Here is a 20,543-nt window from a genome sequence, read left to right as displayed (position 1 = left end):
CGCTTTGTGCGGCTTTATCTACTTCAACTATTTCGACGCCTCGTTTTCGTGCGCTCTTTTGGACGGCTGACACCTTTCAAGAGTGCCGTATAGGGCATGGCATGGCTCTTGACCTCATTTCTTTGATCCGTATCGTATACTCTTTTGGCCTTCCGTCTTTAGCTGTCGGGTGCGGGCGTACAATTACAGCGACGGCAATCCATGCTTTGCCGCCGTCTGCTTGCAACAGCTTCGACTTTGTGCACGAGCTTAAGCTGTCGTCGTTGACTTTCTTCCGCAAACAGTGTCTCAGGCAAGCTCTTCTGCCTATCTCTGCCCGCACCTGCCGTTTTCAGCCTGGCCGCTTTGTTTCGAGCTTCTCTTCTGATTCCATCTGGCGTAAGCGCATTCGCACGCCAGCAGAGCGCCTCCTCTTTCCGTCTGGAAACCCTTATATTGTCACAGGAATGAATGTGATTTTCTTTGTGATAGAGCCTCGCCTTTCGAACCGCGAGCTTCATTGTCAGCCACATACGCCTTCTCCCTCCAGCCAATCGAGTCTTCCGCCAAGCGACTCTCTGCCATTCCTTTGACGATTCTCAAAAAGCAGACACATCCTTCTTCTTCACCCGTCACAATCATCCCTCATATACCCTTCACCGAGACACTCCTTCAAGACGTTCACTCTCCCTTTCTCACCCCTTTAAGGTAGTTCCAATCTGTTAGAGCGGCCGTAGAGCAACCAGCCACACCTCATCGCAAGCACCGATTCGATCCGGCCCACAGATAAATCACACCGCAAACATGGCAGGATCTTCAATGACAAGGCTTTTTCGGCCAGACTTCGGTATGGTACTACGGTTGGACACCCATGATCATGCTCATTTGCTACTCGATGATATCCTTCTTCTTCTACCTCCTTATCCCAGCCGTACTCCACCGAGCTCTTTGGTACTCGCCCGTTGCGCTACAGACGTTCACTGCGCTTTCGGTGTCTACCGAAGCCATCCAGAGTATTTGACCTGCCATCAACGCACGTAAGGCATGGCGTCATGCCAAGGTCCACGGCTTCAAGCTCAACCAAGGTCAAGGGTGGCCTTTGATCAATGTCGTTCTCGCCACCTACCTCCCCAATGAACAAGATATCATCAGGCGTCAAGCCAGATATGCTCTTCGAGAGCTCAACTACGCCCCTTACCGAATGACCATCAACGTTTGCTACAACACCCCTTGCCCCATCGAGCCCGTCGAGACAGAACTTCGAAATCTCGCCAAGGAGCGTTCCAGCCTCCGCATCCTCAAGGTCCCCAAGTCCACTTCCAAGGCCGACAACCTCAATCACTTCCTCACTCTCGAGTCCAAGGGCGAAATCATTACTCTCTACGATACTGATCACTACCCCGAGCCCGATGCGCTTCGCTGGGTCGCCAAGCGCTTCATGCAAGGAGGTGTCGATATCATCCAGGGTCGATGCTGTATCTACAACTATTCCGATACCTTCATGACCCGACTCATCGCTTCCGAATCCGATCTCATTTACGGTGTTATGCACTCCTGTCGTGCCGAAATTCAGGATTACGGTTTCTTCGGCGGTTCCAACGGACACTGGAACGCCTCTCTTCTTCGCACTCTGGGTATGCAAAAGCATATGTTGACCGAAGATATCGACTCATATATGCGCGCCATTATCTCGGGAGCTCGTTTCGAGTACAACCTCAAGGTTCTCTCCTACGAGCTTGCTCCCGAGACCCCTCTCTGCTCTTGTCAAGCAAGGTCTTTGCTGGGCTCAAGGTTGGACCCAGGTCGCTTTCCGTCACGCTCTTGCTTCCATTAGTCGTGGTGCTTATTCGGAGGGCAACAAATGGCGTTCGTGTATCGGTCTCTTCCAGCTTCTCCTCTACCGCGAGTTCTACTTTTACATCAATTCTCAGCTCGTCTTCATGCTTGCATTTGGTATCTGCTACAACCTCCCCACTCAGGGTCTCAAGCGGTACTTTGAGGACTTTGGTGGATACTCGTTGTCGATGTTCGCTCTTGCTGTCAACCTGATCTGTATGGGTTTGACCAGCTTGCATTCAGGCAAGGAACAGATCGCACTTCACCAGAATGGGCGGCATCTTCTTGTTTGCCATGTGCACTACTATTTGGTACTCAGTCACCTCGATGATGGCTATCTTCTGTCACTCCCGAGAGTTTATCAAGTTCGAAAAGTGGAACCCCACCGCTCGTACTTCTGCCAACTCCAAGACCAACACCTCGACCGCCAACTCGAGGGTCCGTTCCAACACCAACAGTATCATCAGGTAGTCTACTGGTCCCTTGGTTCTCGCTTCCTTTGTATACCGTTGGAAGGCTCAATTTCAGACTTTCAAGCCCCCTATCATTGGGTGTGTACAACTGTGTGTATGATTCCATCCTTCCGATCTTCCATGGTGTTGATGAGTCGCAGCGAGTGAATCAGGCCTTGTTGACGGGGACCCCGTACTTCCTCATCTCCTCTTCAATCAACTTGCCCACATCTGCAATCGCATCCGCCATCCTAATCCCAACGCTTTCCCACATCTTCCTCTTCTCGATCGCTGATCCAGTTCCATCTCTCCAAATCGCCCCTGCATGACCAAACATTTGACCAGGCGGCGTATTCAATCCTGCCACGAACCCCACTATCGGCTTCTTAAACTTTCCACCTTCCTTGTACTTACACCTCTGGTCATTCAGCAACTCGTACACCTCCTCTTCCATACAACCACCGATCTCACCAGCTAGCACAATGGCCTCTGTATCTGAATCGCTCATTAAGAACTCCAACGCTTCCGTTGTTCGTGTGCCAGGGTAGAAGTCCCCGCCTAAGCCGATAATATAAGATTGACCTAGTGCTTTGGTCGCCCAACTAGCCTCATAACTCAACGTTCCTGACCTTGACGCAATCCCTACCGGTCCTGGAGCGCAGGTGATCATCGGACTAATACCCATCCGACAACCCAGAGGATTGCAATACCCGGGACTATTCGCCCCAACCAACCTCGATTTATTTTGACTGTGTAGCCTTTCCATCACCCTGAACTGGTCTTTGACGGGTACACCTTCAGCAATGCTAACAATGAGCGGAACTTCAGCTTCGATCGCTTCGATAATCGCATCAGCAGCGAGAGCAGGTGGGACAAAGATCGATGTTGCGTCCACTTTGATCCCTGCATCAAGGATTTCTTTGATAGAGGAGAAAACAGGTCGATCGTGATGGCTTGTGCCTGCTTTGTTGGGAGAGGTACCTGCAACAATGTTTGTTCCCATTGAGAGGGAGATGGATGTGTGGACGGTAGAGGCTTTGCCGGTGAAACCTTGGACGACGACGTTGCTTTGGGGGCCTTGGGCGAGGTTGGAGATCGTGTCTGAGTAGTTGGATCGGGCTGAGGTTGTTGCGAAGCGACGCCGTAAGGTTGAGGTGAGAGCTGCGGTCTTCCGTGAGGTTGCGAGGGTCGTCCGAGCTGTGACTGGGTGCATCATCCTGGATAGTTGGCGGAAGGTATGAGCACCTCCTCGCCAAAAGTCACCAAAGTACTTTTTGCAGCACAATGATACGGTCTCGTCCCAATCGGAATGCAGCTAGTCTGTGTCAGTAGATTGGTGCGGGTGCTACGGAGCGACCGATCTACAGTTTCTCTCTGTCTCTATGGCTTTTAGCTGTCCGCAATTGCTCCCGAGCTTGACGTGGCAGTCTGACTTGTGGGTCCTGATGAAGGCAGGAACGGAAGGTAATGACCGGTGGTGATGATGAAGCTGCAATCAGTCTCAAAGGACAACACTTTAATGAGGCGCCCCGCTTGCCCACCGCCTCTTCCCAATGGTGGCCGGTGCGGGGAAGACAGATCGGCAAGACCAAGGGAGTGGAGCAGAGCGGTGAAGAAAGCTTTCCGGCTGTAAGCTTTCGTAAATTCGCACATCCATCCCGCAGCCGAAGGTAGCCAGAGTTAAACCCGCAATTCCTTGCTGCTCCACACTTGGCACTGACCCCACTTTTTGTCTGCTCAAGGTATCTACTAGCTCTTCCTGAGAGTCAGCCAGGCAATACTGCTCCTCTTCACCGTCAACCACGCTGAACGTATCCACGAGCTTTTTCGGAGGGTCAGTTGCACAGTACTGTTCTTCTTCGCTTGCAAGCTGATGGTATCGACCAGCGCTTCGGTGCCAAATTACCTTCTTCTTCGTCATCAACAACCGCGACAGTTTCGATCCTCGTCGAAACTAGGCTCTGACTCCCGACCATCAATAGTGTTGACGACAAGCAATCATGCTGTCGCGCACCTCAACAAGAGCCTTTCCAGCTCTGCGATGGGCAACACGCCCCTGTGTCTCATCTTCTATCGCAACTGTCGCTCCTCTTGCAGCAAGAGACTTCCACCTGGAATCGAAAGACATCCCAAAGTTCCTCACTGAAGCAGGAGTGTCTCTTCCATCTTCAGTCAAAGTCGAGTCCGCTTCCTCAACCACTCCGGCTGAAGGAGTAGCAATCCTTATCTCAGCCGATCGCGAACCTCAATTAACCTGGCCCAACGATGAAGGCAAAGGAAAGTTCTTCGGACCAAGCATTCTTTCCGCTACCGTCTCTTCCCTCTCCTCCCTCGATAGCACATACTTCGGTCGTGGTGGACTAGGACTCCTCAACTTCCGTCGGCAAAATCCAGAAGCAATCGCACATGCTACTCTCCGCTCAAGCACTTCCACCCTCCCCTCTTCCACCCTCGACTCTCTTGTTCACGGCCTGGGCTCAGAAGCTCGCACAGTCATCCAAGAGCTCTGGAAAGTGTTTGACACTCATGAAGGACTCTGGTTCACGTTCATCCTCTCCCCTTCCTCATCTGGACTTTCACTCCTCAACCCCTACCTGGAGTTCGATGACTTCAGCATCCGACGACAACCCATCCTCCAACCCTACCATACCTCTCGCCCACGAGACCCGAACACAGCCCGCGCAGAGGACGGCGGTCTGTTCTATGTCAAACTCTCCCAAATCTCTTCTCCTACACCCCTCACCTCCTCCAGAAAAGAACCGGAAGGCAACGTCGGCTGCTTCGGATATGGAGCAGGAAACGCAATGGCCACCATGGACGGTCTCAACATTGCGGGTGGTAGACCAGCAAACTTCCTCGACGGTGGAGGGGGAGCCAATCGCACCAACGCAAAACTTGCAGTTGAGACGCTGAATAGAGATGAAGCGGTGAAAGCGATCTTTGTAAACACCTTCGGAGGGATTACTCGAACGGATATTGTCGCGCAAGGGATCATCGATGCGGCGAAGGAGGATAATATTACGAAACCGATTGTGGTCAGGATGAAGGGGACGGGTAGTGAAGATGCGAAAAAGACACTGGAAGAGTCTGGGTTGGAGTTTGCGTTTTATGATGACTTTACTGCTGCTGCTGCACATGCAGTTAGGGCTGCTAATCAGGGGCATCTCTAGCCTTCACACACGCGTTGCAGCGGTGTTTGTGCAGTGACCGACAACAGACGTAGTTCCGAGATGAGGTGTGTGAGATCCAGAATGTGCGTTGAGCTCGGTCAATCGAACGATGGTCCGAGGGCGATGAGGTTAAAGTTGACATTGTTGGGGTCGATGGCCATCTGTTGAGCGCAACGTAGTTCAAAGTAAATGTGTCAGTATGCTGGTGTCAGCTAGTTGGTCAGCGTGTGGAATGGTTTGGTCACTCACGTAGTTCTCCTTAACATATTCCACAGCAACAGTTAACAAATCCTCCTGAGACTCCACCTTCTTCCCCGCCGCCAGCGGTCCCTTCCTACCCCAACTTCCATCCAGCTCAACCAGCTCGCCCGTCTCGCTCCTCACAAAAGCAATAAAGTGACAAAGAACATTATCCAAATCCTCCGGTGCCTGACTCTGACCTTGACTCGCCGTTGACTCGTGCACCATCTGCAACTCTTTCGAGTTTACCAGCACCTCTGCGCGTTCATCTGCGTCCTTCGTCGCACGAGCCTTCTTGAACAAAGTATCGAGCGGCGAGTCAGATTTGATCGCCGATACGGCCGAAGTATTTGCGAGGGCGTGAAGGAGGCCGATTGTACCGCATGCGTTTCCGATGGTTTGTTTGAACCAGAGGATGTTTTCGGTGCCAGGAGGGGAGGCGGGGGCTGCAGCGGAGGCTTCAGTGCGTGATTTCTCCATGGAAGGGTGGATAGGGAAGAGGAGAAGGACAGCGGCAACGGGCTGGGGTACCATGGCGAGAAGGTCAGGATCCGTGCCGTAGATGTCATGGAAGGCGAACTTGGAGGTGTCCATGCCCATGGAGGAACACCAGGATGTGAAGAGGTCGGGATTTGCTTCCAAAGGAACCCATTTGGGGCGGGTGGTGGTGGTTGTCATTGTGAGATGATCTCTATGGGGCCAGAGGTCGCGGAGTAGAGGTGAGGGGGTGGAATAAGGTGATGTGGAAGAGAGGAGAGGAGGATGTGAAGGGCAGGAAGTGTTGGAAGTGGCCGGTGCGGTAGGCATGAAGCAGTGTGGAGGCTGAGTCCGGATTTTACCGCACTGTTAGCTGGGCCGAACGAACATGAGTTAAATTCGCGTCTCGGTGAGATCCGCGGCAAAACCCTTCTTTGGATTGCAGCACGTTCGAAGCTTTATCTTCACCACCAGCAACGACGTCGGCAGACTTCTGCTCAATAGCATCGATTCTCGAGCAGCAACCAAGGACATCAGCTAGTGGAGCTCTGTCACATCAAGGATTTGTAGCTATGCCCTCGGCAGCAAGACGTCAACGTCAAATCACCCCAACCTCCCCTTCCCCCTCTCCCGAACCTCAACAAGGCACCGCCAACGGCACAACCACCACCACCTCACACGCCGCACCCCAACAGTCTTCCCCGCAACCTCCTTCCTCCAACGCACATCCTCAAACTTCTGATTCCAGCGATCCGACCTCTGCCGTCCGCGCAAACCTCGAAACGCGCGTCCGCTCCGTCGTCGACCTCCTTTACCAACTCGCCGTTTGCTCAGCCGACGTCCAAGAAGGTTCCCAACACCTTGTAGCCAACAAAGTCAACGAATGTATCAAGGCTCTCGCTGCTCTCGATGCGACCAAGGAAGAACTGCATAGAGCACATCTAATGGTGCCGCAGGATGTACTGGAGATGCTGGATGCGGGGAAGAACCCAGATATTCATACGAGAAACTTTGTTAATAGACTGGCGAGCGAAAATCAGTATAGCTATGGTCAACACACGGCGGTGGAGAGGTACAAGGATAAGCTGGATGCGGCGCTGGATGAGGCTTTTCCTGAGTTGAAGGTGGCGCCGAGGGGTGACTAGTGGGTGAGGTAATAGGAGGGAAGGGAGATTGCTGAGACCAAGTGGCAGGAAGGCCAATATACCCAGTAAGAAGCAGCCATGCCAGTATCATATCTCAGCATCTTCGTGTCAGGTTCAATTCGGACACGATGGCACACACACATATGTACTTGTATCGAAGCATTCGCATTCACATCCATCTTCATTTAAATCAGAGTGGAACTAACAAATCAAAGCATGTGCGTTGTAGGATGCGATCAAGGCTCAAAAGCCCACTTCCCCTCAATCTTGCCACCAAACAATCTCTCGGCATCAGCTAAAACCTCCTTCCTTCCCTTCACTTCCAACCCCTTCGGCCCCATTTCTTCCAACCTGAACCCTCCCAAGCCCTCCACGACATCTCCCTTCCCCTTATCCTCCTTCCCTTTCACCTCTTCAGGAGGGGGTAGGGTGACGGGCAACCACTTCTTTGCGCCTCTCCTCTCCTCCCTCTTCAACAACCCCAGCACAATTTTCACCTCCTCTGCGTACCACCTTACCGAGCCTTTGGAGTAGGGTCGAGAGTAAACCGGTTCATTCTCGTACCATTTGAGCTCCATTCTCCACGCAGCCGGTTTGAAACCTCCTTCTTCCTTGTTCGCAGGGGTAGGAGCGTGGAGGTGACCGCCAACGGGGCAAGTTTTGCCGTCCGATGCACGTGCGCCTGATGCAGGACAGACTGCTGGAATCCCTTCGTTGAGCAAGTGTTGGATCGAGAATACTCTCCCTTCTTCGTCGTTAGCAATTGGGATATTGACTAGCGGTTTCCTGCGGGGTAAGAGCAGGTATCTAGTAACGAAAGCTCTAATGCGAAGAAGCGCATCCTTGAACCCAACGAGCCAGCTCGGAGGCACAGTGTAGCCCATAGCATGCCGCAACCGGTCATCCATAAGCGAGGAAACCATATTCCTCGCAAAACCATGCAAAACTTTGGGGAGGGAGTAGAGCAAAAGATTTGTAGTGTGGTCCGCAACTTCTTTGTTACACTTCTCGAAAACCATATGTTGGCACTCGTAGTTAACGCTCCACTCGATCAGCTCCTCCCTTGTCTCAGGAATACGTTTGATGCCCATACATCGTCCAATATGGTAGAACAGAGCAAAGAGAGCTTCTTTCTCCAACTCGCTCGTCTTCCTCCATTCGCAACGATCGATCCATTTGGCCGGCTCAATGATGAACGTACTTAGCGTGTACAACAGGTCATCGTTGCTGATCTTACTCCTCCATCGCCCATGCAAGAAGTTGACTCTGGCCAGAGCTATAGCTGAGCGCGGATCATCGAGGGCTTCTCCGAAAAGCTCCCGGTTGTCTTCGCCTGGGACAGGGTTGTTCGCTTCAGCCTCACCTCCATCCGGCAGATCAAGACGGGGAAGAGGGAAAGTGGTAAATGCCTGGATCAGGGTAGCAGTATCGACGTACCTCCTGGCAGCATTCTCCGCTTTACCCAACTGACCAGTGTGCAGCAGCAGAGAGGAGATGGTCGGTATACCGTAAGATCGGAAAAGAGCAAACTCGAGCGACTTGGTGAAGAGAAAAGGAAAGTCGACGGTTGCGAAAAGTCGACTGATACGTTGGGCATCACGAACACCGCGGTAAGAATCGATCATTCGAGGTTTGGAAGAAGAAGCGGGGTCGTTAGGGAGAGCATAGCGTGAACCATAGCGTTGATGAATGTGTTTGTAACAGGAGAAGCGAGAGAATGCGACTCGGGCTAGGTGGATAACAAGGAAGGCGAGGGCCCAGGTTAGCATTTGCATGGTTACATTCGTCTCAAGGGGAGTCGACGTTGATAAGAATGGAGTTTGGTCGTAGGATATGAAGGGGCAAGGGAGTGCGAGGTGTGTTTAAGCGCAGAAAGGTGGTAAAAGCACCGTCGTATGGCTTGAACAACGTTCCTGGACCCTAACATGTGGCTGCGAATCCGAACTGCGGGGTACACGATAAAGTTGGACCCTCGAACACTCTTTCTGCAGGAAGCGCACATGTCTGAACTTGCTTCTCGAAACACATTCTGCAAAAGACTTGCACCATTCCACAGACATACTGCCGAGCAGGCACGATTCACAACGACAAGTGCCTGTTTCAAGCCAAGCAAACGAACGTGATCATAATTTTCAGTTGAAGATACGTCGGTATTTCCGGGGCCAGGGATGTTAGATTGGAGTATTCGGAACAGGGAGACCGAAATTAAGCAGGGTGTCAACGTGACTGAGATAAAGGCGAAGCTCGTGGGAGCATATGCAGCTTATTCTCCAGGGTTGACACCGAGATATGAGGTATGCAGGACGGCGACATGGCAACGGTTACGAAGTAGGGTGCCACTGGACGCACGATCCGTGGCTGTAGCTTAATGGCGAGTATCGGCAGCTGTGTCCCCCTTGTCGGCTTCTAGGCTTTGTCAAGAACGGTTTGCTTCCGTCCAACTCCGCAAAAAAAATGCGACGTAAAGGACCTTGGTTCGCATCTCATGCGAGATGCTAGCACGGGTGGCTGTTTGAGCTTTGGAAAGGTTGATGTTACAGACTGATATAGTTCCCAAGACAAACGCTACGATTACAAGCAGGTTGATGCAGAGGCGATGGTACATGGATTAAGGAGCGAAGCGTGAAATCTGAAAAGCCGGAGTAGCAAGAAGTGAATGTGAAAAGAACAGAGTCTTATCAGACGATGAGACCTCAAGAGAAGCCAGAGAAGGTATGTGACCAAGCCCCGCCGCTCGCACTTCCTGCACCGATGCTGTTCGGTGTACCGGCATTAGATGCGACGTAGTCCATGAGAGAGTGTTGATGTGAGTGATGACCGCTGTGATGTGCGGATGAGTGGTAATGAGCAGAGCTGTCGTGGTGATGTTGGTGATCGTGCGAGTTGTGGCCTCCGTGATGCGAATGGTGATGCGAGTGATGCGCGTTGTGTGGATGCGTCGAGATGTCTGGCTGTGAAGAGTGTTCGTCTGCCGAAGTGTCATGGATCCAGTGTGCCATACTGCTGTTGCTGTTGCCTGCTTCGCCGGCAGTGTGTGGGACATTGAACGAGTCCGCACCACCTGTTGCAGATGTCTCTCCAGCATCGCCATAAGAGCCCGGTATCGCGTGGAAGAGGTGGTCGCCACGCGATGCGTCGCCCTCTTCCTCTGTTGCAGGCTGATGTTGTCTCCTGCTACCACTGGCGCCGGCGTTGGATCGACCAAGGCCTTTCCCCTCACCCGTCTTCTCTCGTTTCGCAGTTCCACCACCAGGCAACCTACTACTCGGTACACTCTCATGCCTTGGCACAAAGTCAATCAAGAAATCGAACAGATCCGACCTTCCAATGGCACCAGCAATATCCGACCTCTGAATTGTCCTCCTCTTGTGCTCTTCCGCAATCAAGAACGCACGACACGTCAAGTCCGAGATGAAGATCTCACAAGCCCTAGCAAAAAGGATAGGCGCTTCAGCAGAGATCATCTTGACCTGATCATCTGACTTCATGACCTTCTTGATCCGCGCCAAAGGAAGCTGACCCTGTGTGGGGAGGCCGGATTTGAAGTCGACGATATTTCCATCTGCATCACCGCCTTGTTCGACCAGATCCATTTGGTAGCGCCAGAAAGAAGCTTGGAAGTCATCGAGATCCTGAGATGCGTGTACGAGAGGGCCGGATGCGGGAAGCGCGGATGCAGCGCGGCTGTAAGAAGCTCCTGCCCCACTGCTTCCACCGGCTTCGTGAGACATGGGAGTGTGATTGTTGGAGTTCATTTCGTTGGATGCTATCGAGGACGCACGGGATCGCTTTTTGGTCATGGCGCTAGACACGGGTGGAGGTTGCTGTAATTAGCGACTGAAAGGATGTACCAGATTCGTCGATCCACGAGTACCTATGGCTGAGCTGATTGGGGCTGTGATGGTGTAGTCGTTGGTTTGAGATGCGGTTGTTGATGACGATGTCGTTGATGTTAGTGAGGACCCTTGGATTCTGTATCGAAAAGAAAAAAAAAAGAAAAAAAAAAAAAAAAAAAAAAAAAGTTTGCTGCAAACTTTTTGGCTCAAAGTGGAATTTTTTCTAGCACGTATCCCGAGTTCCGAGGCCAATTCTGGCTATCTGATAGTGCAGCTCTGCAGCCTCTTCTTGGCTGCATCGCGCAACAACGGATGTTTGTTAGACCGTATTTACTCTTTGGCCAGGAAATTGCCTCGCCCTAGCACCCCGACATCCTTGCCCGGAGCAGGTTGAAAAGGCGACTTCTCGTCAAGCAGCTTCACAGTATTATGTCGTTTGCTCGATCCACGTTCTAACGAGATCTAGGCTCGTCGAATGTCAGCGGATCAAACAAAAGGGCGAACTGAGCGACAGCCCGGAAGGGTAACGCCGAAGATAGCCAGACCATCGTTCAGCGACAATATCTTGTTCTCGGCAAGGCAATCCGGTAACATCTCAGCATACGCTCCTCTTAGTGTGAAGCTTCGATTCCTGCCAAATTACAGAGGTTTGAACTCAAGTCAAAATCCGTCCAGGCACCACACGCGTTGTGACGTCTTCGCGCTTCATTGTGACAAGTTAGGATCGGGAAAAAGTGCCGTGCAGCCTGGTTGTTTCCGTGGAATTGAGCTTCAAAGCAAACAGAACGTCACGGCATATGAAATTCATCACAAAGCGTCGCCAGACGTTGTTCAAGGCAGTAGCCTGTGTCTGCTCGTGATCAGAAGCTGGCTTAAGATGATGGCTGCGAAGCGATCGACACTGAGGTCACTCGCTGCGCTCGATAGAAAGAGATCAGCTTGCTTCGAAAGACAGCTCTTCGTGACTCAGCCTGGAGACAAATACGCTCGTTCTGCTGTATTTCACTTTCAAACGTCAGAGTTGGCTTCACTTTGGCTTCGGGAAAGAGTCGATAGAAGCATCGAGCTGAAGTGGCGACCTCAGAGCGGGCGAATGCTGGAGACAAGTCGCAAAGGATGCCAAGGGCTAAGTCAAGGTGGAGAGCAAGGCTGGCGGAGACGGCTTTAAAGATACGAGCGTTTAGCTCAACTCCGCGGTTGATGGCTTCCGAACCACGGGATCTGCCTACCCACACACATGCTCGCTCGCTCGAAATCGATGGCTTGATAGCAGATCTTCTCCATCTTCGTTCAACTTGTTACCGTTGTCAGATGGCTTTACACCTTCCCTCCTCTCTTATTGTCGACTGGCTCCGCAAAACGACCCGAAAATGAGGCTGATATAGTTAACTCTCTGTATCGTCCCGTGCAGGCACCGTTTGTATCCGCGGATGGCTCATCCGACTGTGTATACTAGCCAATGCTGTGGCTCAGCTCAAGCTCCATTGTCTTATTCTGTAACTACTTTGCTCGAGGTGCTAATCGTCGTTTGATCATAGTGATTGTGAAGGCGAGCTTCAAACATGACTGTACCCGAAATTAAAAGGGCGTTAGGCACCTCCACACTGTCGAAAGGCTGCTTCTGTCAAAAAAAAAAAAAAAAAAAAAAAAACAAAAACAAAAACAAAAAAAAAACAAAAAAAAACAAAAAAGAAAAAAGAAAAGAAAAGAGTCTTTCCGCAGGCGAGACCGACTTGGAAGTGACTGATAGGCATGACGGCTGCGAACTCATGCCCAATGCCTTCACAACAGGGTTCTCTGTTTGCTTGTTCGGTTTGTCGTTTGATACTGGAATGTCATTGCCCCTTCGAGCTTAGGCTCAACTGCGACACTTCCATGCCATGCTCTGTCTTTGCTTTGCGAAAACCGCCAAAATTATATTAGCCGCTTACTTCTCCTCCTCCTCCTCCTTCTCGTCGTCGTGCCTTGCGTTACTTCCTTATTTTTTTCTTTTTTATTTATTTATTTATTTATTTTTATTTTTTATTTTTTATTTTTACCCATCGCTATAACAACGCTCTCCGTCTGCACACCAGCTTTCCTTTACCCCCCCACCTCCCACCCTTCTCCCTCCAGCATTCGCTCTTGCGACAAGGTTTCACCTCCACGTCCAGTCTCGACTGTGTGGGCTGCTACCGTCACCAACCCACCCAGAGAAACCACTTTGCGAGTTCTCGTCAGAATCACAAAGAGCAAATTAGACAATCCCTCTTTCCCGCAAGCACAACATAGACCAACGTCAAGATGTTGAAACGCGCTGTGGCCAAGGTCACAGGAGACTCGAATGGCGAAGATGGACACTCCAAGAGCTCCAGCAACCCCGCAAGTGGTCAGACCACTCCCGTTCAGCCACCCTCGGCTCAGTCCACCGTAAACTCGACTCAAAGCGAAAACACGGATAAGAAATTTCGTCTCTCGCACATCTTCTCCGGTCATACTCTTCCCGGAACTCGTAGATCCACCTCGCGAGGTGTCAGTCTCGATGAACCACGTCCAAGTGCCATCAAGAGGGCTCAAAAGGTCGAGGAAAAGGAGCGAAAGGCCATTCAGCAAGAAAAGGTCAAGGAGAAGATCGCCATGCTCCGTCGTCAGTCCGATCTTCGTGCTGCTGCCATCGAAACTCCCGAGCAGCGTGCTCGCTACGGTGAACAGTACCCCGAAGAATGGAACAAGGAACACGACAAGTGGGCCCATATCTTTACCATCTGCGACGACAACAAGATTGGCGATACAGTCACCCTCCGTGCTCGTATTCACACTATCCGCGATGTCAGCTCACACCTCGTCTTCATCGTGCTGCGACAGCAGATCTCGACCATTCAAGCTGTTCTGGCTGAAGAAACCGACGTAATTACCGGTCACATGGTCCGATGGGCTAAGCGATTACCCCTCGAGTCCATCGTGCTGGTACGCGGTGAGCTGCAAAAGCCTCGTGAGCCCATCACTGGTGCTACCACCGAGCAGGCCGAGATCAAGGTCCAGGAGCTCTACCTCGTGGCTCCTCCCAAAGAGACGCTCCCCTTCAACGTCTACGACGCCGATCTCGTCCTCAAAAAGAGCGACGGCCACGAAGGCGAAGATAGCGGCAGTCACGGCGCCGACTCGGACGGCGAGGGCGCACCCCGTGACGAGAATCACTCGATCGAACGTCACGAGGGCCCCGTCATCACTCAGCGTGTCCGTCTGACCAACCGCATAATCGACTTGCGAACACCTACATCTCAAGCCATCTTCCGCATCAACGCTGCCATCTGCAATAACTTTCGCGCTCATCTCGACAAGAATGGCTTCATCGAGATCCATACCCCCAAGTTGCAGGGTGGTGCTTCCGAGTCCGGCTCGAGCGTCTTCATGCTTGACTACTTCGGTCGACCTGCCTTCTTGGCACAGAGTCCGCAGCTGTACAAGCAGATGTGTATTGCTGCTGACTTCAAGAAGGTCTACGAGATCGGTCCCGTCTTCCGTGCCGAGAACTCTAACACGGCTCGTCATCTTACCGAATATACGGGTCTCGATATCGAGATGGAGATTGTCGACTACTACGATGCCATTCGGGTCATTGACGGTATGCTCAAGAGCATCTTTGCTGCTCTCAGGGACAACTTCAAGCCCGAACGCGAGCTTATCAAGCGCCACTTCCCGCACGAAGACCTTGTCTACCCGGAAGACACGCTCATTCTCCCCTTCGCTCAGGGTGTTCGCATCTTGCGCGAGTCAGGCTACGTCGATGAGGATGGCAGCATGCCCAAGGAGGACGAGGACTTGGCCACTCGTGCCGAGATTCGCCTTGGTGAGCTGATCAAGGAGAAGTACAATACCGACTATTACATCCTCGACAAGTTCCCCACTTCGGTTCGACCGTTCTATGCCATGGAGGACAAGGAAAACCCTAAGGTGACCAACTCGTTCGACATCTTCATCCGAGGTCAGGAGATCTGCACCGGTGGCCAGCGTATCCATGATATCGAAGAGCTCGAGAAGAAGATGCAGCGTCTTTCCATCTCTTCGAAGGGCATGCAGGATTACCTTGAGGGTTTCGGACTCGGTGCACCTCCTCACGCTGGATGCGGTATCGGTCTTGAACGTTTAGTCTTCCTCTACCTCAACTTGGGCGATGTTCGTCTCGGCACTCTATTCCACCGTGATCCACGCAGTTTGCCGCTTCAGAAGAACGTCGAAGGCGAGCTGCGTCATCCTGAGGCCAGCACCAACCCTCCACCCTGGAAGCACCCTCGTCTGACACTCAAGGCCGATGGCGAGAGCGATCTGCGCGATATGCAGGCTCTTGAGAAGCTCATCGCCAACTACGGTGATGCTTCCAACACCGCCTGGCTCGATGATCGATACAAGGTGTGGCGACACCCTGAGACGGGTGCTGCTGTCGGCTACTCTCCCTTCAAGGGCTACGCCATGATCGTCGGTGATCCTCTGTGTGACAAGACTCAGATGACCCAGGTAGTCTCGGCCTTCCTCCAGTACATCAAGAAAGAGGCCAAGCTGAAGCCCATCTGGATGATGGTGTGCGAAGAGGTCGAAGAGATCTTAGGAGGCAGGCTCAACTGGTGCACGCTCTCGGTTTTGGCGGAAGAACGTGTTGACGACCTGGCCAAGAACCCTGCGCGTCGCGATCCCGACATCCAGAAGAAGGTGCGACACGCACGCAAGGAGGGTGTCAAGATTGAGGACTATTCACTCAACGAGAATGTGCCTGACGAGGTGGTGCACGAGACCGACGAGCGCATCGAGGACTGGCGCAAGAACCGCAAGGGTGAACAGGTGCACATGACCGATGTCCACCCTTGGAGAGACATGTCGCACCGAGTTTACTACATCGCCCGCGATGCGTCCGGAAAAGTATGCGCAATGGTGGTGCTTCACCAGCTCTCGCCTCAGCACGGATGGCACATCAAGTGGGCGCTCGACTTCCCTGGTGCTCCCAACGGTACCATCGAGCATGTTATCCTGCATGCACTTGAGAACAATGCAGGCAGCAAAATGACTTTCGGTGTCTCGGCTACTTCGACTTTCGTCGCCAAGCACGGCTTGAGCAAGATGACTACCAAGTGGCTCACCAAGGCTTATGCATCGATTGCGGAACACAACCGATTGACCAACAAGGGCGAGTTCAGGCAGAAGTTGGGTGCGGTCGAAGACAGGGTATACATCTGCTACCCACGACACGGTCTTTCACCAGCAGGTATTCAGGCTATTGTTGGGTTCTTCAAGCAGTAAAACTCTGGGGAAGGAGCAATTGGGACTCTTCAAGTGTCTCGGTGGAAAGCGAACGACCATATACACTGGAGGTCGTGGCTTCTCGTCGTGTTCAGGTGCGAGTCGTCGTAGATAAATGTATATGTCTCGGTCTTTTCAATGATAACATTTCTTACGTTCCTAGATCTCTGAGCTGATGTGTTGATGAGTGACTGTGAGAGGAGGCCGGGGTGATCTCGGTCTGGAACAGAACCCTGATGTCCGAAGGTGACCGACAAGAGATCTCGAACTTGAACTCGAGGTCTGCAAGTCTATGACGATGTTCTGTCAGGAACCATGGTTTTGTGATTAAGGGCGATGGTCAGGAACCAATGGGAGGCATCCTGATATCGTGGCATGAATGTGAATGGTAAAGCGATACACGTGAGAATACCGACATCGGTGATGTTGGCGAGGGTCGATAGGAAGGATCCAAAAGTGACCGGCGTTGGTCGGAACGTCAGATTCCGCACGAATTGCAAAGCGTGAAAACGCGCACGTTCTCATCCCACAGTTCGGTGCGAGTTTAGAACGAGCCCTCTTGATTCTTCCGTTACGCCAATCCCTTCGGTGCTTCGGTCAATTTGAAGATGCACATCAATCGTGTCCACGCTGACGTTGTGTGCGAGGCCTGGATGGAACGATGCACAAGAGAGTGTGTGGACGTCCAGTGATGAACTTGAAAGAGGGTCCAGTGTCATTGTTTGCATGTGTTGCAAGAAGAATCTGAGAGGTTATACCCGCCCCCATACCAACACTTGGCAATCGAAGGATCGTTTCACCATCGCCGCCGCCGCCGGTCTTTTTCCTTTCAATGCTTCTTCGATTTGGGTTTCAGACCATCGACCTCGCTTCTTCTCGACCATCTGCTTCGTGCATCGGCCCTGTATCTCTGCTGTCAGTCTCTGTCCAGCATCGTCGGTCCGATATTCGCCATTCCTGAGCTTCTTCGTTGCTCTTGGCATTGGCCACTACCTCGCCTTGCTTCTCCTCCAGTCGCCTCTAGCTCGACTTCAAGCATATATACCCTCGCCGTCCCACCCTACCTTTCCATAGTAAGCGTTGTACTCCACACCAATCCTTTCCTTGACCTCACTGCGTCTGAAATGGTCTCCTCTTCTGTCTTTCTGGCTTTCCTCGCTGTCGCTGTCGCCGTCTCCGGTGCTCAGGCTGTCCCCGCTAAGATCTTTCCCTTTTGGAACCCTCTCGCCATGCCTGCCAAGTCTTACAACTTTACCGTAAGCTTCACGCCCCTTCATCGCACTTCCTTCGTCCTACTTGCCCGTATACTGACCCACTCAACCTCTTCTCCTTCGCACAATGTAGACATATACCGGCTTCTTCAAATACGACAACGCCGATGGCTCATCCCTCCCCGCCGTAGCCGCCAACTTCGGTCTTCGTGAGAACACTACCTGGGCTGACCTCACACGCACCCTTTTCCAACTCAACCTTGAGGGCGCCCTTCACGATGGCTCATCCTACAAACTTCTCTTCGCAGGCCGCCATGGTCAGGGATACCACAATGTAGCTGAATCACAATACGGGACTCCAGCATGGGACGCTACCTGGTCCAAAATCTTTACAGATGGAAACATCACTTGGGGTCCTGATGCTCGTCTGACTCCACTCGGCATTCAGCAGGCTCAAGCGGTTCATGATGCTTGGGTCTCGTTGTTGGAGCAACAAGATCCCCCACCCCTGCCAACAAAGCTTTATTCTTCCCCCCTCAGCCGAGCTATTTCGACGATGGAGATTAGCTATGATAACATTCTTATGAACAACTCTAACAACACTGTGTCTAAGCCTGCTGGACATGGCGGTATCGATGGTCTCTTCAAAGACATTCTCGGCAAGATCGGTGGTCCACGCAAAATCTCTCCCGAGCTAAAGGAGCTCTTCAGGGAAGAGTACGGCGAACACACTTGCGATCAACGTCGTACTCGTTCCGAAATTCAAAAAGACTACCCCAACATGCACTTTGAACCCGCTTTCACCGAGCAAGATACCCTTTGGACAACCGATCGTGAGCAGGTCTCCCATCTGGATGCTAGAATTCAACAGGCTCTGACGCAGGTTTGGAACGAAGCCCCAACAGAACAGGTTATTTCGTTGACAAGTCACTCGGGTGTCATGCAGAGTCTGTTCAGGGTTGTGGGACACTATGTGATTAAGCCTCAGACTGGAACGTTGATTCCGTTAATCGTGAAGGCTACTCCTTTGAAGCAGACACATGACGTTGTAGCTCTGTAGAGATAATTGGGTTCTTCGGATGTAAATGAAAATGGTTTTATGATGTAGCAACGCTTGTCTAGGTTGTGTCGACCTTTGTCTGACCTCGTTCTACCATGCTCGTCAACAGGAGCGAATAGACGTATCGACTGAGCCGACAAAGTCCTACATAAACTTTTCATTGTTTGCATCTCTCCGCACCTAGGTTTGTGCAATATCCCGGAAGCAAACCTATACACTAACCTATACACTGCACTACCAACACTCCAACACACCACACATCCACTAGAGGTACTTAGACGAAATGCTTCGTGCTTCGTGTCTGTCTATGCAAATGGTTCAGATTCCGAACATAACTACTCATACATCGCATTGCTTTACTTCCAAACCTTGGCCCCCTGCATCTGCTTTCCAAGGTTCCACCTCTCCGCACGCTCCGTGTCGATCAAGACAGCGACCTTACCCTGGTTCTCACCCGTAAACAGTCTCAAGAAAGCATCCTCTGCACCGTACACCCCAAAAGTGACATCTTCCCTGTTCTTAATCTTTCCCTCTGCCAACATCTTCGGTACCTCCTCCATGAATTTCCCGTACCACTTTGGCAAGAAGGAGCTGACAATGAAGCCCTGGTATTTCAACTCCTTCGTGACGATATTGAAGAGGTTCTTGGGGTAAACAACATCTTCTGGCTTCTCGGCGTTGTAACCCGAGATATAACCGCAGGCGACGATGATACCGTAACGAGCGGCGACGTTGATGTATGCTTCGAGCTGTTCACCTCCTACATTGTCGTAGTAGTAGTGAATACCGGTGTCGGCGGCGAAAGCTTTGAGTTTGGCGGGGAGATTTTCGGTTTTGTAGTTGATTGTCTCGTCAGCGCCGAGGGATCGGACGAAATCACACTTCTCATCAGATCCAGCGGAAGCGATGACTTTGACTCCGGCTTGGTGACACAATTGAACGACGAGTTGACCGACAGCACCGGCAGCACCGGAAACGAACATCTTGTTACCAGCTTTCAGATCGCCAATGATCTCCTTGATCGACATGTAGGCGGTCATGCCAGGCATACCTGCTGCACCGAGGAAGGTGGTGATGGAGAGACCGGAAGAGAGGGCGGTGGGGTCCATCTTGCGGAAACCGGCAGTAGCTTCTTTAGGGTGAAGAGTGTATTCTTCGATACCGAGGGACCAGACGAAGACAATGTCGCCAGACTTGAAGTCGTCGACTTCGGATCGAACAACTTCGGCGATACCAATGGCGGTGACAGGCTTGCCAACGACGTAGGCAGGGGTGAAGTAGCCAATGTCACCCTTCATACGGTTACGCATGGTAGGGTCGAGAGAAACAGCAATGTTGCGAGTGAGGACACCGCCGTTGAGGGCAACATTGTCGATGTCGAGCCCGGCAGAGCCACGAGTGGTGGTTTCGCCCGGCTTGGGAAGACCAGTGGGCTGGACTTTGTTGAAGAGGACTTGGTGGTTGGTGACCATTTTTGCGATTGTTTCAGAGCGGGAGGACGGACGGATGAGTTGACGTTGGTGAGAAGGAAGGTGGGGTGAAACTCATGTCCTATATACTCTTCCGTCTCTGCAACAGGGGCTTCTTCTCAAAACACACTCGGCTATCAATCTTCACTTTTGAGGAAGTGGCTAAAGTCCGAGCCCAACACGCAAGGCGAGGCAGACTCACACAACTTCGATCATGCACATTGACGAGCGCTACGCGGACAGAGACTAGCAGTTCTTGCCGAGCGAGTAAGAATAACCGAACGTCGCCTTGTAGCAACGTTTTCTTCGAAGCAAGAAGAAATGCTGACTCGGAGAGCCGGTAGAGCTTGAGCCGAGCTTATACTGCTCGATGACACACTTGTCGACACACTTTTCG

At 52.0% G+C, this 20,543-nt stretch overlaps 10 protein-coding genes across 10 annotated transcripts; 5 read left to right on the top strand and 5 right to left on the bottom strand.

Moving 5' to 3' along the window:
- Positions 1-101: 101 nt before the first annotated feature.
- UHO2_02489 (uncharacterized protein) lies at positions 102-2,286 on the top strand (the record flags this gene model as incomplete). Its single annotated transcript, XM_041555277.1, has 7 exons — positions 102-378; positions 474-687; positions 743-826; positions 909-930; positions 1,022-1,752; positions 1,814-2,031; positions 2,135-2,286. 7 exons carry the CDS (start codon positions 102-104, stop codon positions 2,284-2,286), a joined length of 1,698 nt encoding a protein of 565 aa, XP_041411211.1.
- A 150-nt stretch (positions 2,287-2,436) lies between these two features.
- Positions 2,437-3,483, bottom strand: UHO2_02488 (uncharacterized protein; the record flags this gene model as incomplete). The annotated part of the gene is made up of 1 exon (XM_041555276.1): positions 2,437-3,483. The coding sequence occupies one exon, from the start codon at positions 3,481-3,483 to the stop codon at positions 2,437-2,439; it is 1,047 nt and encodes a 348-aa protein (XP_041411210.1).
- A 784-nt stretch (positions 3,484-4,267) lies between these two features.
- On the top strand, positions 4,268-5,437 carry UHO2_02487 (uncharacterized protein; the record flags this gene model as incomplete). Its single annotated transcript, XM_041555275.1, has 1 exon — positions 4,268-5,437. One exon carries the CDS (start codon positions 4,268-4,270, stop codon positions 5,435-5,437), a length of 1,170 nt encoding a protein of 389 aa, XP_041411209.1.
- Positions 5,438-5,535: 98 nt separating this feature from the next.
- Positions 5,536-6,355, bottom strand: UHO2_02486 (putative ubiquitin thiolesterase L3; the record flags this gene model as incomplete). Its single annotated transcript, XM_041555274.1, has 2 exons — positions 5,536-5,598; positions 5,687-6,355. 2 exons carry the CDS (start codon positions 6,353-6,355, stop codon positions 5,536-5,538), a joined length of 732 nt encoding a protein of 243 aa, XP_041411208.1.
- Positions 6,356-6,726: 371 nt separating this feature from the next.
- Positions 6,727-7,299, top strand: UHO2_02485 (uncharacterized protein; the record flags this gene model as incomplete). The annotated part of the gene is made up of 1 exon (XM_041555273.1): positions 6,727-7,299. One exon carries the CDS (start codon positions 6,727-6,729, stop codon positions 7,297-7,299), a length of 573 nt encoding a protein of 190 aa, XP_041411207.1.
- Positions 7,300-7,535: 236 nt separating this feature from the next.
- Positions 7,536-9,074, bottom strand: UHO2_02484 (uncharacterized protein; the record flags this gene model as incomplete). Its single annotated transcript, XM_041555272.1, has 1 exon — positions 7,536-9,074. The coding sequence occupies one exon, from the start codon at positions 9,072-9,074 to the stop codon at positions 7,536-7,538; it is 1,539 nt and encodes a 512-aa protein (XP_041411206.1).
- Positions 9,075-9,992: 918 nt separating this feature from the next.
- UHO2_02483 (uncharacterized protein) lies at positions 9,993-11,099 on the bottom strand (the record flags this gene model as incomplete). Its single annotated transcript, XM_041555271.1, has 1 exon — positions 9,993-11,099. One exon carries the CDS (start codon positions 11,097-11,099, stop codon positions 9,993-9,995), a length of 1,107 nt encoding a protein of 368 aa, XP_041411205.1.
- Positions 11,100-13,418: 2,319 nt separating this feature from the next.
- On the top strand, positions 13,419-16,406 carry UHO2_02482 (uncharacterized protein; the record flags this gene model as incomplete). Its single annotated transcript, XM_041555270.1, has 1 exon — positions 13,419-16,406. One exon carries the CDS (start codon positions 13,419-13,421, stop codon positions 16,404-16,406), a length of 2,988 nt encoding a protein of 995 aa, XP_041411204.1.
- Positions 16,407-17,635: 1,229 nt separating this feature from the next.
- On the top strand, positions 17,636-18,677 carry UHO2_02481 (uncharacterized protein; the record flags this gene model as incomplete). Its single annotated transcript, XM_041555269.1, has 2 exons — positions 17,636-17,662; positions 17,751-18,677. The coding sequence occupies 2 exons, from the start codon at positions 17,636-17,638 to the stop codon at positions 18,675-18,677; spliced, it is 954 nt and encodes a 317-aa protein (XP_041411203.1).
- A 356-nt stretch (positions 18,678-19,033) lies between these two features.
- Positions 19,034-20,149, bottom strand: UHO2_02480 (uncharacterized protein; the record flags this gene model as incomplete). Its single annotated transcript, XM_041555268.1, has 1 exon — positions 19,034-20,149. One exon carries the CDS (start codon positions 20,147-20,149, stop codon positions 19,034-19,036), a length of 1,116 nt encoding a protein of 371 aa, XP_041411202.1.
- Positions 20,150-20,543: the final 394 nt, after the last annotated feature.

The sequence above is a fragment of the Ustilago hordei genome (genome assembly GCF_900519145.1).
Source record: "Ustilago hordei strain Uho2 genome assembly, contig: UHO2_contig_04, whole genome shotgun sequence".
Lineage (NCBI taxonomy): Eukaryota > Fungi > Basidiomycota > Ustilaginomycetes > Ustilaginales > Ustilaginaceae > Ustilago > Ustilago hordei.
This window is presented reverse-complemented; position numbering and strand designations above follow the sequence as displayed.